Source organism: Perissodus microlepis, chromosome 23 (assembly GCF_051167445.1).
Source record: "Perissodus microlepis isolate ML-2025 ecotype Zambia chromosome 23, ASM5116744v1, whole genome shotgun sequence".
Classification (NCBI taxonomy): domain Eukaryota; kingdom Metazoa; phylum Chordata; class Actinopteri; order Cichliformes; family Cichlidae; genus Perissodus; species Perissodus microlepis.
In genome coordinates, this window is record NC_140482.1 from 11,211,198 (window position 1) to 11,225,336 (window position 14,139).

Consider the following 14,139-nt stretch of genomic DNA (forward strand, 5'->3'; position numbering starts at 1 on the left):
TTGCTTTGTACTTTCAGTTTTGTTTTCATATTCAAATATTAAAAGAAAGATTATGTGTTTCAGGTCATTTTACAGAGTAACGAGCAGCATAACAAATTACCTTCTCCGGTAAGTAATAAAGTACCATACTGCATTACTTTTAAGAAGAGCCATATGTTCATTTATTTGAGTGAGGACCAACACTGCTCCCCGCGCACCTCACCGCGGCTGTTTATTTTCTTCATCTCCCTGACTATCCCACTTTTTCTTTGCCCACCCCTTCCTCTGAATAGTTTCCTAAAATAGTAAAAATTTGAATATAAAGTAAAAAAGGGAAAAATATTTCTAAAATATATGTAAAAATATTCAATTCAGTTTCAGTTCAGGTTTCTTTATATAGCTCCAAATCACAATATTAGTTACTTCAAGATGACAAGGCAAAACCCCGACAATCAAAGACTCCCTATGAGCAAGCACTTGATGAGAGTGGGAAGGAAAATAACCCTTTTAACAGGAAGAAACCTCTGGCAGAATCAGGCTCACGGAGGGGCAGCATTCTGGTGGGGGGTGAGGGGAAGAAAAAGAGCATAGGGAGACAGGACAAAACACAGACTAAGGGAGAGTGATGGCTAAAATTTAGTGACGTGCTGCAGTGGTATATAAACATGTGGGATGTCAAAGGAGGTGAGTGGAAAATAAATGCTCAGTGCATCACACGAAGTCCCACAGGCAGTGCGAGTCCATAGCAGTACATCTAAGGATTGGTTCCAGTTACCCTGATCCAGCCCTAACTATCAGCTTTATCAAAAAAATAAAGTTTTGAGTCTAATCTTAAAAGAAACAAGAGTGTGTGTGAATGTGAGGAGCAGGATTCCAACAAGGATGCAATAAAATGAAGCCAACACAGGACAAATATTGTCTCGTTGGTGACAAATATAGTGACAAACATGGTCTTCTCTGCTTTTCAGGGAGCTTTTACAATAAACTGATAATAATAATAGTCCAGTAGTTTTTTAGGATCACTGGATTGAGAGTTAAAAATTTATGAATAAACAATCCATCATAAGGGAAGAAATTATGAATTAAGGTTATTGTATTATGTATTATTATTGTTGTTAATTAGCAGTGAAAACAATAAATTACTTTAAAAGTTCTGAATAAACAATCAATACTGTAAGCTAACTACAGTTCCAGTCACATCACTTAATCAACTTTCATTTGTGTCACTGGTAACACCTACGCTGACCTACTATTTAATGTCACAGTGATTGCAGTGCATTACCATCCATGCTACCATCAGTTCAAATGAACATTCTGAAACATAATGAATGTGTCTGACTGACTACTGGGCTGATCAAAGAAGGCTTCGGTAATGACTTTACTATAAAAGAATAACAAATGACCAAAAAGATACTGTTGTGTTATACTACAAATGCTGAGCTCTACTGAGAAGTGGACCTGTTTCTTCCGTAAACTTAAAGGAGAAAATACACTAAAGTATTTCCAAAAGGAGAAACTCATTTGTTTCTCTCAGCTGCGATTCAGATCCAAGTGCTTTTTCACCCTGCGTTATGAAGCTTCCCAGACCATGAATGCTGATCATTCTGAGCATGTGGAAGCAGAAGAAATCTTTCAAGTCCTGCAGTGACTTACTGCATGCACAACGTTGGGCTGAGGTTTTGAGGAAGTGCAGGACACTTGCTTTTTTCTGCTGAGGCTTATCCTTAATCTATTAGGCTAAATATGATACTGTAATTCCCTACACTTTTATTTCCCGGTAAAACTCAGACATTTACCGCTGTTCATTAATTAGGGACACTTTTCACAGGGCAATGTAGAAAAAATCTAACAAAAGAAATATTTACATAGTTTATTCTCATGTTATTTACACAAAACCATGTTTGATAAATTATCCAGAAGAAACCCACATTATGGGTTGCGTCCACAAGAGGAGAAAAATTAAACAAAAGCCAGCCTAGTTGTACATTTATTTCAGTATGAACGTCTCTTTGAAAAGTCTACCATTATTATCAAAATGGTGAATATCTACAGAATTATGGAACTTTGAATCTTCAATGTTTGTTTGAGACACAAGCTGCAAGTGTTAGCCTAGCTAATGTGATTTATAATCATACTGTTACCCGTAACTTTTATTAGTACCTTTAACCGTGTTCATTTTTGATTGTTTTTTATCATTATTGTTTACATTTGTTTTGATAAATGTAAAAAAAACCTCATCACAGCCACAGAAACCACCATACGGATTAATAAATTATCACAGACAGAAGCAAAGCAAATCAGGATGAAAGTCTCAACCACCCTCTCCAGTGCCAAAGTCCCTCCGTCTAACCTCACAATACAAGAAAAGAAGGCCGTCGCTTCCCTGAGCAAAGACCACAACATCACTATATTTACCAGCTGATAAGGGAAGGTGCACCGTGGTCCCAAACACAACGGATTACCACACAAAGATCACTGCTCTCCTCAGTGACAATGATACCTACAAAGCCCTAAAGCGAGACCCCACAAGCAGCTACAAAAAGAAAGTTATAGCTTGCCTTCAAGACCTTGAAAAGGACGGGATGGGATGGGATGGATGGAAGTGGAAAGAAAGGCTCTTGGCGCTTTTAAAGGAAGAGTACCCAGCCACTGGTACAGATATGTAGACGACACCTGGGTCAAAATCAAAACACAAGAAGTGGAATCCTTCACTGCTCACATTAACGCTGTGGATAAAAACATCAAGTTCACCAGGGAAGACACAAAGGACGACTGTTTGCCTTTCCTGGACTGCGCTGTGGACATTGAAGAGAATGGCAACCTCAACATTGAAGTTTACCGGAAGCCCACACACACGGACCAGTACCTCCTCTTTGACTCCCATCACCCTCTGGAACACAAACTTGGAGTAATTAGGACCCTACACCACCGGGCAGAACATGTTCCCTCTAAGCCTGAAGGGAAAAAGAAGGAACACACATGTAAAGGAAGCACTTAAAACATGTGGCTATCCTAATTGGGCGTTCATAAAGTCAGCAAAGAGGCACAGAAAAGAAGATCAGACACCAGCGAGGGAGGATAAGAAAGACAGACGCAACAACATTGTCATCCCCTATGTAGCCAGTGTATCAGAGAAACTCAGGAGGGTTTTCTCCAAGCACGACATCCCAGTGCATTTCAGACCCAGCAACACACTCAGACAGAAACTGGTTCACCCGAAAGACAAAACTCCAAAACACAAACTTAACAACGTGGTGTATGCTGTACAGTGCAGCAAGGAATGCCCAGACCTCTACATTGGAGAGACCAAACTGGGACTGATAACTTCACAAGTCTGGCTTGATTTTCTTCTGAAGGCTCACTTGAATTACCTGCAACTCCTCAGCTAGAGCTTTAAAGTTGGGAAACATTTTATCTGAAGTCAGCATGACTGTCTAAACACAGAATTTTCAGAACCTGCGAGAGCTTGCGTCACTGAGAGCCAGTCCCGCAGACTTGCTCCTTCTGTGCCCAAGATGTGGTGCTTTACAGCCCATTAGTAATCGTTCAAAAGATTAGACTGCTTATATGTTCTAATCTGAACATTCAGATTTTTGTATTGTTAAAAAACCCAGTCAACAACAGAAAACATTCAGTGAATGGTTACCTGTGAGGGGGTGGATGGAGAAGGACTCATGGGGCTGAATAATATGCACTTGAAACTCAAAGCCAATGGGACAGCTACATCTCAGAGGAATAGCATGGCAAACGCTAGCGACAAGGAAAAAAAGACAGAGATGATATTATTTTTTTATGACTTGACATCAATGGGTGAATGAAATCATGGCTGGCTGCATGGAAGAATACAAGGAGACAGGCAAGACCTCAGGCAGACGTGAGGTCAAAATAAACCAGTCCATCATAGAGACTAACATGAAGCACACACACACACACACACACACACACACACACCTTTGTCTGAGTGCTACAGCTGGTAGGTCGATATGAGTAGGGATGTGCAGGTCATCGATGACAGGGTAAGCATGAACTGGAATTAACAGGTTATCTTCCCCCTGAGAAAGGGTGTAGGCAGGTTGAATGAACAAAATCAAGAGAAAACATAAGAGAGAGGATATGAAGTGTGAAAGAAGCACAGAGAAAAAAGAAAACAGTTCTCAGAGTAAAGATCGAGGTAGATAAGTTAAAGCAGGGAGTAAATCCTGCTTGTTTAAATGTTTGCTAAACTCCATAAGTAAGATAAGATGCATGTTACACCAGCTAGCTCCTGCAGGGAGTCACAGTGTAAATTCTGCGAAAAATCAACTTCTCTTTAATGCCTTGGGTGGAACGATTTAAGCACAAAACAAACAGCATTAGCACACTGCAGCTGACTCCCTGCCAAACAGTAACAGAGTGCCCACAATGGCACAGAAACTGTTGGAACCTAACCTTACAGTGAACTCGAATGCAGTCATAGAAGTAACGCCACTCATCAGGACAGAATCCGACCTTCAGCGTGTAGGCGAGGCCTGGGATGAGTCGATACTGGAAGAAAAACAGATGGAACAAGACTGAATCATCAGAAACAACACTGATTGCACTCATGGCCAAGTGGAGTTATAATCTTATATTCAGGTCAGCAATTTGGAACGATGAAAAAAAAAACATACCTTTTTGGTATAAGTTGTTTGGAAGTACTTGGTTTGGGTGGGAATTACATGAATATTCATAACTTCAGATGAGATGTTGATTAATTTCTGATGGAGAGGAAGAGGAGAGGAAAAAAATCATTCATTCCACTTAAAATGTGCACTTGAGAAAGCCATTTCCATATTCCTGGTGCTTACAGTGCTCAACCATGCTCACAGTGTGTAAAATCAGTCCCCCATTCACTTTAAATTAGCCTAATGGAAACCAAATGAGAGGACTTGATGATGCGATAGGATTCTTAAAATTATTTTAATGTTTTGTAAAGAAAATACAAATTGAATCTGTTTGTGTTTGAAGTTACTGTTTCTTTAAAATGCAATCAAGCACAAAATGTCTGTAATCAAAAAGAAACTTTAGAGCAAAAGTACTGACGATGTTTTAAAAATGTTTTATTTGTAGAAAAAAAGTTGATTCAAATCCAAAGATTTAATTAGATGCTATATATTTTGTTTCATAATCAAAATCAAATCTAATGTTTTTGTTTTCAAACCAAAAATATTTGTCTGTGAATCCAAAAAAGTTTTGTTTGCAAGTTTTCCTTTGAAATAAAAACTTTATTAGCAAACAAAATGTTTCAAAATGTTTTTGAATGAGTTGGTTTTATTAGAAACCAAACCTTCCAAGTTTTTGTTTTCAAATAAAACATTTTTGTCTCTGAATTAAAAAAAAATGTTTGTGTGTGAATCCAAAAGTTTAACTAGAAACCCCAGAATTTTTTTTGTAGTCTAAAGTTTTGTTTTTGCTTGTGGATCCAATTAATTCAAACATTTTCCTTTGAAATCAAAGTGTGAACCAAAAAATTTTGTTCGCAAATCCAAAAAATGTATTTGAAATCTTTTTTTGCATTTCAATCAAAAAGTTTTATTGATGAATCACAAACTTGTATTTGTCCCTGAGCTGGCAGCTTGGCGACATCCAATAAGTGGGAGAAATTTGATGGAAAATACAAACGGGGATTGGAGAAAAGAGAAAAGCACTGCAGGCATATTTACACTTAATCGCTACTTCAGTAATAGCCAGAATGCCTTTTTTGAACTAGTGTTTCAAATAGAGTATTTGTCATCCTTTAGCTGCTAGACGTATTTTGGCCTATTTAAATATAACAGACTGTCAAACAAATACAGTCTGCATTCATTTGGACGCAACATGCTCGCTGTTACTGAAACTGGTAATGATAAATCTCATATACTTCGTATATTTCATTGTAGGTCCCCACTCATGATTCACATTATAATAACAGTCTTATTTTAGCTACAGTAAAACATTTGTGTTTGACTGCATAATAAGACACAAAGCAACTCCACATCTCTGGTGGGTGCCAAAACTGAGGTCTGGTTAGTGCTGACTGCAAAATTCAACAAAAACAACCAGAGGCCTTGACCCAACACCATCTCTATTGTCTGCCTGACACAGCTGTGGTAATTCTCCACAGAGGAGATCTGAGCACTATCTTCTCAATCACATCTATATAGTGTCTTCACAACCATTAATATTAAGCTACCTGCTCAAATGAGGTGTCACATGTCACATTTATCAAGTACATTCCTATTACAATAACTCCAAAATAAAGAGACAAAAACCACATAACACCTGCCCTGTGATTTAGCTACATCATTTGCTTTTTGGAAAGTAGCAAGGGAAAACAGCAGGACTTTCCTCACCAGGATTTTTACATAATCCTTGCGGAGCTGAAAGCCACTGAAGTGAAGCTCAGAGGGCTCTGCTTGGATCAGGCTGTTGCTTTTCAGGTTAGCATAGATTTCTACAAGAAATACATAAATAAATAAACAGAAATCTCAACCTAAGTTGTCATTGTAAAATCAAGTACTTAGTATCACTGCTTCCAGAAAACTACAATTATGAATTCTATAGAGGATTTCAGAGGTCATGGTTAATATGTACTTGACTCCAGCAGATGATTGGGGATGTTGCCTCTGCTCTGGGTCGCCTCCACCAGCTGGCTCAGAGGTAGAGATGCCCTCCTCCTCAGGGGCTCTGAGAGCGTCTGTGGCCCAGACAGAGCCACCTCCATCCTGGCAAAAGATGAGCCCTTGCTCCTCACGAGAGGGACGACAGACGGTCGGAGGACAGTCACTGCGAAATCTGAAGGCATCATCAGAGGAAGGGTTATGAAAGAAACACGGCGATTATTTTCTCTTTTATTTTTTTATGTAAGGAAAATAGAGTTAATTTAATAAAGTCACTTTCTGTTAGACTCATTGACGCATTCACTATAAAAGTGAAAAATTACAAACTCATGTGCGACGCTAGGAATGCTAAAAATTGCAAATAACCCATGTACTGTTGACTATTAATATGAATAATTCGAAATAACTTTAAAAGCTTCGTATAAATAGTTTTGTTAAAGCCTCTTAAAAAAAACAGGACTTACTTATGTAACAGACAGGCGGGTGCGTTTATTTATTCAAATACAGCAGTCGTGTTTCGTGTATTTTCGCTTCAACACCTTACTGCTGTTGTCAAACGCGGCCGTTACCGTGGTGACCACCAAACTCTGAAGGGGTGGGACAAATATCCTGATTCGTCGGCTGCCTGTGTTGTTACACACGTCAACAATCCGATGTTAGGCGGGAAGCTAAACATTTTACTTTCAAAATAAAAGTCGAGCTTCAAGCTTACGTGCTGTTATTTGTTTGAATACGTTTACTACACAGTAAATCAATATATATAAATTAATTAAAACTTAAATTTTCTATGGATATGTTGCTAAATATATTCGCAGATGTCATATTACTACGTTTAACAGTAAATAAATAAACACTTTGAAAGTCGTAAAGGACGTTTTCATTGTATTAGCGCGACCTTGATAAAAGCCCCTATCACACTGTCCTGAGGCATACCCTGCGTGATTATCAAGCCAAAGAGGCGCATGTTTGATTTTCCGACTTCACGCATTTGCTGTATAGCAGCCATGCTAATTTTTCATTCTAATCATATATACACCCTGGGATTTGGACGCAAGTAAACATTTTAATGGAGAAAATCAAAGTTTTTGACCTAATGATAAAACTTGGACTTATTTGGGTTTTACTTTTCCCACAGGTGAGAAAAAAGAGGCATGCTTGTTTAGTTTTTTTTTTTTTTTTTTTAAATCTATGATAAATCAGCAGAGCCCGATGTAATCTTTCCTTAAAAACAGGCAAAATCGTCACCAGTCTGTCATCCTAATGTTCGCCTTATGAGAGAGGAAGAAAAGTGCATGAAAGATTTGCTACTTTCAACATCACACAAAACAGCTGGTAAGTCAATACGGTTTCTAAATTGTCTCTTTCCGCTCTGTCGTGACATGTCAAGGACCGCTGCTTGGTGGAAAGTGCCAAGAGGGAATACTAGTCATATCTGAAATTAATGAGATTTTTAAACTTTTTTTTTTTTTAACTTAACGGTATTTTATCGACACCTGCTGGTTACATAACATACTGCAACAAATATTAATCCTGAAGTGGATCGTGTTTCACATTTTAAAATGTGGCTCCATTGTTTGTATGGAAACAAAACCTACTATAAAATTGAAATATATATTTGTTTTTGATCTACTAAGAAAATAACAGCGTGCACTGCAAGGGAATGTGGGACGACTTGAACTGCTGGCCACCGGCTTTTCTTGGGGAAACTGTTTCACAACTTTGTCCAGAGTTTTTTAATTCAGGAGGTACTATGCAAACACACACACACACCAGCACTCACTTGCACCTATTATTTATACTACATTGCACCTGTTAAATATTTGCCAGTAACCTAATTTGTTTTCATAAGGAAATTAAACACCTACTCCCTCTCAGGGTCTCTATCCAAACACTACGCCATAAAATACATGTGTACATAAGACACCGGGTAACATTTTAGTGGTAGGTTTACTCTGGGAGATAACTTTGATAAATTCTGAAGTGCCTGAAGAGGGAAATAAAAGGTTCTGCATTTCTTTTGGTAGATTATACAATAAACACAGATGTCAGGTTCTTTTTTTTTTTCTTTCTTTGTACACACAGGTTCCCAAAGTAGCATACATATATATATATATATATATAAAAAACACCCAGCACGCCCCTGCGGGCGGTTTATCCTTCAAGCTCGGGTCCTCTACCAGAGGCCTGGGAGCTTGAGGGTCCTGCGCAGTATCTTAGCTGTTCCCAGGACTGCGCTTTTCTGGACAGAGATCTCCGATGTTGTTCCCGGGATCTGCTGGAGCCACTCGCCTAGCTTGGGAGTGACCGCACCTAGTGCTCCGATTACCACGGGGACCACTGTTACCTTCACCCTACACATCCTCTCGAGCTCTTCTCTGAGCCCTTGGTATTTCTCCAGCTTCTCGTGTTCCTTCTTCCTGATATTGCTGTCATTCGGAACCGCTACATCGATCACTACGGCCGTATATATATATATATATATATATATATATATATATATATATATATATATATATATATATATATATGCACTGCACTGCTATACACACACACACACACATATATATATATATATGTGTGTGTGTGTGCATAGCAGTGCAGTTTGCACACCAAGACAAAACTCAAGTGTTATTTTATTGCTTTTTACAGGTAAAGTGCATCGCAACTGCACAAACAATGGCTGGACAGACCTGCTCATTCCACACGAAGATGCTTGTGGCTACTCTTTCAATGAAAGTCTCTTATTTCTTGGAGAGGTTGGTGTTTAGATAGATAGATAGATAGATAGATAGATAGATAGATAGATAGATAGATAGATAGATAGATGTCATCAAACTGTCAGATGTCAGAAACAGGCTCAAGTCTGAAGGGAAAAAACAGTGCCTCATGGGAACTCTTCTAAAAGCCAATGCTTATCTCACTTGCTAAGTGATGATATAAACAGCTCTGCTTCCAGACCCATGCATTTACTGCTTTGGATGAGGCTCCTGTCATTTTAATGTGCTTCAGAGCTTTTGTTCTTTGTTTTGAAATAGACACATGGCCATAACATTTTTCAGTGTCATTTTCGACACTTTTATGAGCATGAGGGCCACAACTTTAATAGAGACCATGCACAAACATTAACGACTAAGCTCGTGTTGTGGATGGAGTTATGCAGGTATTCTCATGACTAAGGTGATACCCATTTTTAGTGTCTTCTTCCTGATATATGATGGTGTTTGTCTTTGCTAACCGCTGAACCTAACCCAGCTGCTCCTGTGGTAATATGCTGATATAGTCTAAAGCTAGCTCATGATAGCAGGCCATTGCCAATGCCAACTAGCCCAAATGAACTGACCCTTAAAACAGTACTTAGTTTTACTTTTCCATTTTGCTTATGTTCAAAGTCACAGCATTGCTGTACATTTTTGGTTTATTTAGAAATGCTAGCTACAGTACATTCTAGCTAGCTAATTTACCGCTAACTTCTAATTCTGCTCAAACTTGTAAATCTGCCTTTTCATGGACTCCTTGATATTATGTCTTTTTGTTTTTGTATTTTAAACCACTGAACGCTGATTTATTAATTATTCAAGCATAAAAAAAGCCACCTAACTCAAGGGATAAACTAGTTTTGTGTCTACACATAACTAATAATTTAGCAAAGAACCCATTTAAAATTGTATCTTTAGACACTTTGTTACTGTCTGTCACAGAAGCACATCATTTATTCCCACTTCGAGTGTTAAATCTATGAAAAAAGGCTGGAGTATCGGACAAACAAAAGTACCTACAGTAGATGAACAGTATCTGACCACTTAAAGAAATTACAAGAAAGCTTGCCTAAGAGAGTTCAGGCTCTTTTGAAGAATAATGGCGGTCATATCAAATTTTGACTTTCAAGCTCGCTAGAATCGTATAATTAGTTTTTGCCTTGCATACTGCATTTCCGTGCATTGTAGTACATTTCAATAAATCACTCTGGTTATTTCCATTTAACTAGCCAAATATAAAGACATGAACCTTTGCACAGAATACATGCAGTTAAATAAGACAAATTATCAGTGTATTCTTAGTTTCCGTCATTATATTATATCATACTGCATTCTCATATCCTGCTGCTTAGGAAAATAATTGAATACCGTTGTCTATTCTTGATTCAGTCCTCAGACAGCCACTTGTATTTCTCCTATGTGAAGACAATGTACACAGTTGGATACACAATTTCCCTCATCTCTCTCATCATTGCCATCACCATATTCTGTGTGTTTAGGTGAGCAACATCTTGGCCTGAATAACTGTCAACCCTGTGCTTAAAGATGATGAATAGTTCCTAACCTCGAATTGTCCGTGTTTATATTTCTTCAGGAAACTTCATTGTACCAGGAACTACATTCACATTCAACTGTTCATTTCCTTCAGCCTGAGAGCCATCTTCATCTTCATTCGAGATGCTCTGCTCTTTACAGATGAAGAGATTTATCACTGTGACTACTATCCGGTAGCGATGGACCAGCGATTGTTTGATGAAACCCAAGTTCTGAGGCTTAATAGGATTAAAAATGTGTTACTGTTTTGTCATTTCTTCTCAGTTAAACTGATCCAAGAAGTTCTTGGCTTATTTTAGCTTAGCATAAATGTTGGCAGTAAAGGCAAAAGAAAGAATGTGGTAATATGCTCTTTTGGCAGCAAGTTATTTTGGTACTGAGGTTGTGATGTAAACTGCATGGACTCACTGAAATCTAGCATAGGCATCATTTTAGCGGAGTCGTTTTGTTCTAGAACTAAAACTATTTTTGATAACTTGGAATAACAATAAGCCTAACTCAAGTTCTTTTGTGTAATTGTGGTGGGGCAGGTGCCGTGTAAGGTCGTGCTGATGTTTTCCAACTACTCCATCCTTGCAAACTACAGCTGGCTGCTGGTGGAGGGCCACTTCCTATACACCCTTGTTAACCGCTCCTTCTTCTCCCTGAAGAAACATCTGGCCTGGTACATCGTCCTCAGCTGGGGTGGGAAGAACCGTCTTCACCTTGTGGTGTCTGCTTTCCTAAAACTCAACCTCAGATCTATAGTCACTGATTTATTTCATCACACAGGTTTGCCACTGATTGTGATCATCTCCTGGGGGTGTGCAAAATATTTTTATGAAGATGAAGGGTAAGGTCTGTTTCTCTCAGCCTTGCAGTTATGATATTATCATGTCATGTATTATTATTTGACAGTTTTTTCTCATTCTCTTTTCAAAGATGTTGGGAAACCAGGAGGCATGAATGGATTTGGTGGATACTTCGAGTGCCAGTTCTTCTAACTATATCTGTAAAACTTTGGTTTTCTGTTGTACTTACATTTCATTCTTATTTGAAAGATTATTTTTAAACATTCCACATTTTGAACATACTTTTTAGATTGACAGATGTACGTATCATGTGTAAGCTAAATCTGAAGCTAACAGCAAGTTAACTTAGCTAACAACTTAGCTAACCACATGAAGTGAAAATGTCTGCCATTTTGAATATGTGACAGTCATGGTGATGGTCTGTAACCACTGGCAACCACCAGTCATGAGGGAAAAATGAGTGCTCTTATTTATAGTTGGCAAAAGTACAGATATTCTTTGCTTAAGTAGAAGTAAAGATAGTAAAAGTACTGACTCAACTTTACTCAAGTAAAAGTGAAAAAGTACAGCCTCTGAAATGTACTTAAAGTAAAATTAGCTCCCTAAAGGACAATTCTACCATCTTTTTTTAGGCAAAGGTAACTATATGCTATATTACTATTATATTGCCTCCACACTTAAACAGAAAAAAACAGTCAGGGGTTACAGTGAGATTAAGCAAGTGTTGGGAACCCTAAGATCTGCTGTCTCAGTGGCTCAGTGTAAAGAAAAGACTTACAACTGACAAAAATGTCTAATGTGAGCTCCCATAGATTTTCTTTGCGTACAGGCTGTGATCAGCTGACCTGCTGGTCACTCTTTACACTCTTAACCCTCCATACCTGGTGACAGTTTGCCTTCTAAGTAAAATGTTCACCTTCCAAGATGTATTGGCTGGCATAACTTGTAATTTGAAGGCGAATATTTGCCATTTCTCACACTTGTATGTGAGAAGTAAGATTTTAAAGTTTATCCTGGCTTCTATGGGCAACCAGTGAAGCTGCTGAAGAACTGAGTACGAGTTATGACCTGAGCTGCGGAATTTTGAAAAAGTTGGAGTTTATGAAGGGACCTTTTAGGGAGACCAAATAAGAGGGAATTGCAGTAATCAATGTGGGATGTAATAAGACTATGGACAAGGATGGCAGCAGCATGGGGAGTAAGGAAGGGACGGAGTCGGTTAATATTACGTAAGTGGAAGTATGCAGACCGGGTTATGTAATTAATGTGAGGCTGGAATGAGAGAGTATTATCAAGTATGACACCCAAACTCTTAAGCTGAGGGGAGGGAAGGGTGGGAAAACGTTCAATGTTAATGGAAAAACTGTGGGATTTAGTTAAGATAGATGGTGTACCAACAAGTAAAACTTCTGTTTTGTTACTGTTTAGTTTAAGAAAATTGGAGGAGAACCAGGATCTAATCTCGATAAGACAGTTTGAGAGGGAGGTAGGTGGGAGGGTTGAATTGGGTTTAGAAGAAATGTAGAGCTGGGTGTCATCGGCATAACAGTGAAAATGTATATTATATTTTTGGAATATATGACCAAGAGGGAGCATGTAAATAATGAATAAAAGAGGACCTAATATTGAACCCTGGGGCACACCAGTAGAAACAGGATGGAGACTTGAAGAATGGGATTAAAATTGGATAAACTGAGTGCGGTCTGAGAGATAGGAAGTGAACCAGGCAAGGGGGGTATGACTAATGCCAATGGATGCTAACCGGTTCAGGAGAATATTGTGAGAAATGGTATCAAATGCCGCACTAAGATCAAGAAGGATGAGGATGGATAGGACACCAGAATCAGCTGCCATCAGAAGGTCACTGATAATCCTTAACAAAGCAGTTTCTGTGCTATGATTGGGGCGGAAACCAGATTGAAATTGTTCATAGAGATTATGGTTATTGAGGTGTAAGTGAAGCTGGGAGGCGACAGCTTTTTCAAGAATTTTTGAAAATAAAGGGGAGATTTGATATAGGACAAAGATTATCAAAGTTATTGGGGTCTGCACCAGGCTTTTTGAGAGTTGGAATAACAGAAGCCTTTTTCAGTGATTCAGGAATGATTCCAGTACTAAGGGAGGAATGGATAATAGTGGTTATGAGAGGAGCTAACGAGGGAAGACAGGCTTTAACTAACACAGGGGGAAGAGGGTCAAGGTGACAGGTGATTACTATTACTAAAGGCTACTCGCCATACAAATACCAACTAGATTTTTAAATCTTAATATAAAATGAGTAACAGTAGGGTGGGTATTAGGTAACGCTCCACTTTTTGCAGCGATCTCATATAGAAAACTATTCGGCGCGTATATAAAACAGCTCCGCGGCTCCAAACCATAGTAAAGGGACCTCTGGCTAATACGTCGGGTTCCGTGTCGGGCTCGTAGCCGAAAACTAGC

At 38.6% G+C, this 14,139-nt stretch overlaps 2 protein-coding genes across 5 annotated transcripts in view; one reads left to right on the forward strand and one right to left on the reverse strand.

Moving 5' to 3' along the window:
• cfap221 (cilia and flagella associated protein 221) overlaps positions 1-7,133 on the reverse strand; it is a 29,098-nt gene extending 21,965 nt beyond the window's left edge. Inside the window, exons 1-7 of one of the 2 annotated variants that reach the window (XM_084921502.1) lie at positions 7,061-7,133; positions 6,571-6,771; positions 6,330-6,430; positions 4,629-4,715; positions 4,408-4,503; positions 3,931-4,031; positions 3,626-3,729 (exon numbers count right to left, since the gene is read on the reverse strand). In XM_084921502.1, coding sequence (XP_084777628.1) covers positions 3,626-3,729; positions 3,931-4,031; positions 4,408-4,503; positions 4,629-4,715; positions 6,330-6,430; positions 6,571-6,700 — 619 coding nt within the window. In that variant the 5' untranslated portion in view covers positions 6,701-6,771; positions 7,061-7,133. Of the gene's footprint in view, positions 1-3,625; positions 3,730-3,930; positions 4,032-4,407; positions 4,504-4,628; positions 4,716-6,329; positions 6,431-6,570; positions 6,862-7,060 lie in introns of those variants that run through there. The other variant, XM_084921501.1, reaches the window with a different exon arrangement.
• A 355-nt stretch (positions 7,134-7,488) lies between these two features.
• LOC146360948 (secretin receptor-like) overlaps positions 7,489-14,139 on the forward strand; it is a 10,562-nt gene continuing 3,911 nt past the window's right edge. Inside the window, exons 1-9 of one of the 3 annotated variants that reach the window (XM_084921504.1) lie at positions 7,494-7,731; positions 7,829-7,928; positions 8,231-8,341; positions 9,246-9,352; positions 10,742-10,851; positions 10,947-11,079; positions 11,437-11,590; positions 11,678-11,738; positions 11,828-11,897. In XM_084921504.1, coding sequence (XP_084777630.1) covers positions 7,663-7,731; positions 7,829-7,928; positions 8,231-8,341; positions 9,246-9,352; positions 10,742-10,851; positions 10,947-11,079; positions 11,437-11,590; positions 11,678-11,738; positions 11,828-11,897 — 915 coding nt within the window. In that variant the 5' untranslated portion in view covers positions 7,494-7,662. Of the gene's footprint in view, positions 7,732-7,828; positions 7,929-8,230; positions 8,342-9,245; positions 9,353-10,741; positions 10,852-10,946; positions 11,080-11,436; positions 11,739-11,827; positions 11,898-14,139 lie in introns of all 3 variants that reach the window. The other 2 variants (XM_084921503.1, XM_084921505.1) reach the window with 2 other exon arrangements.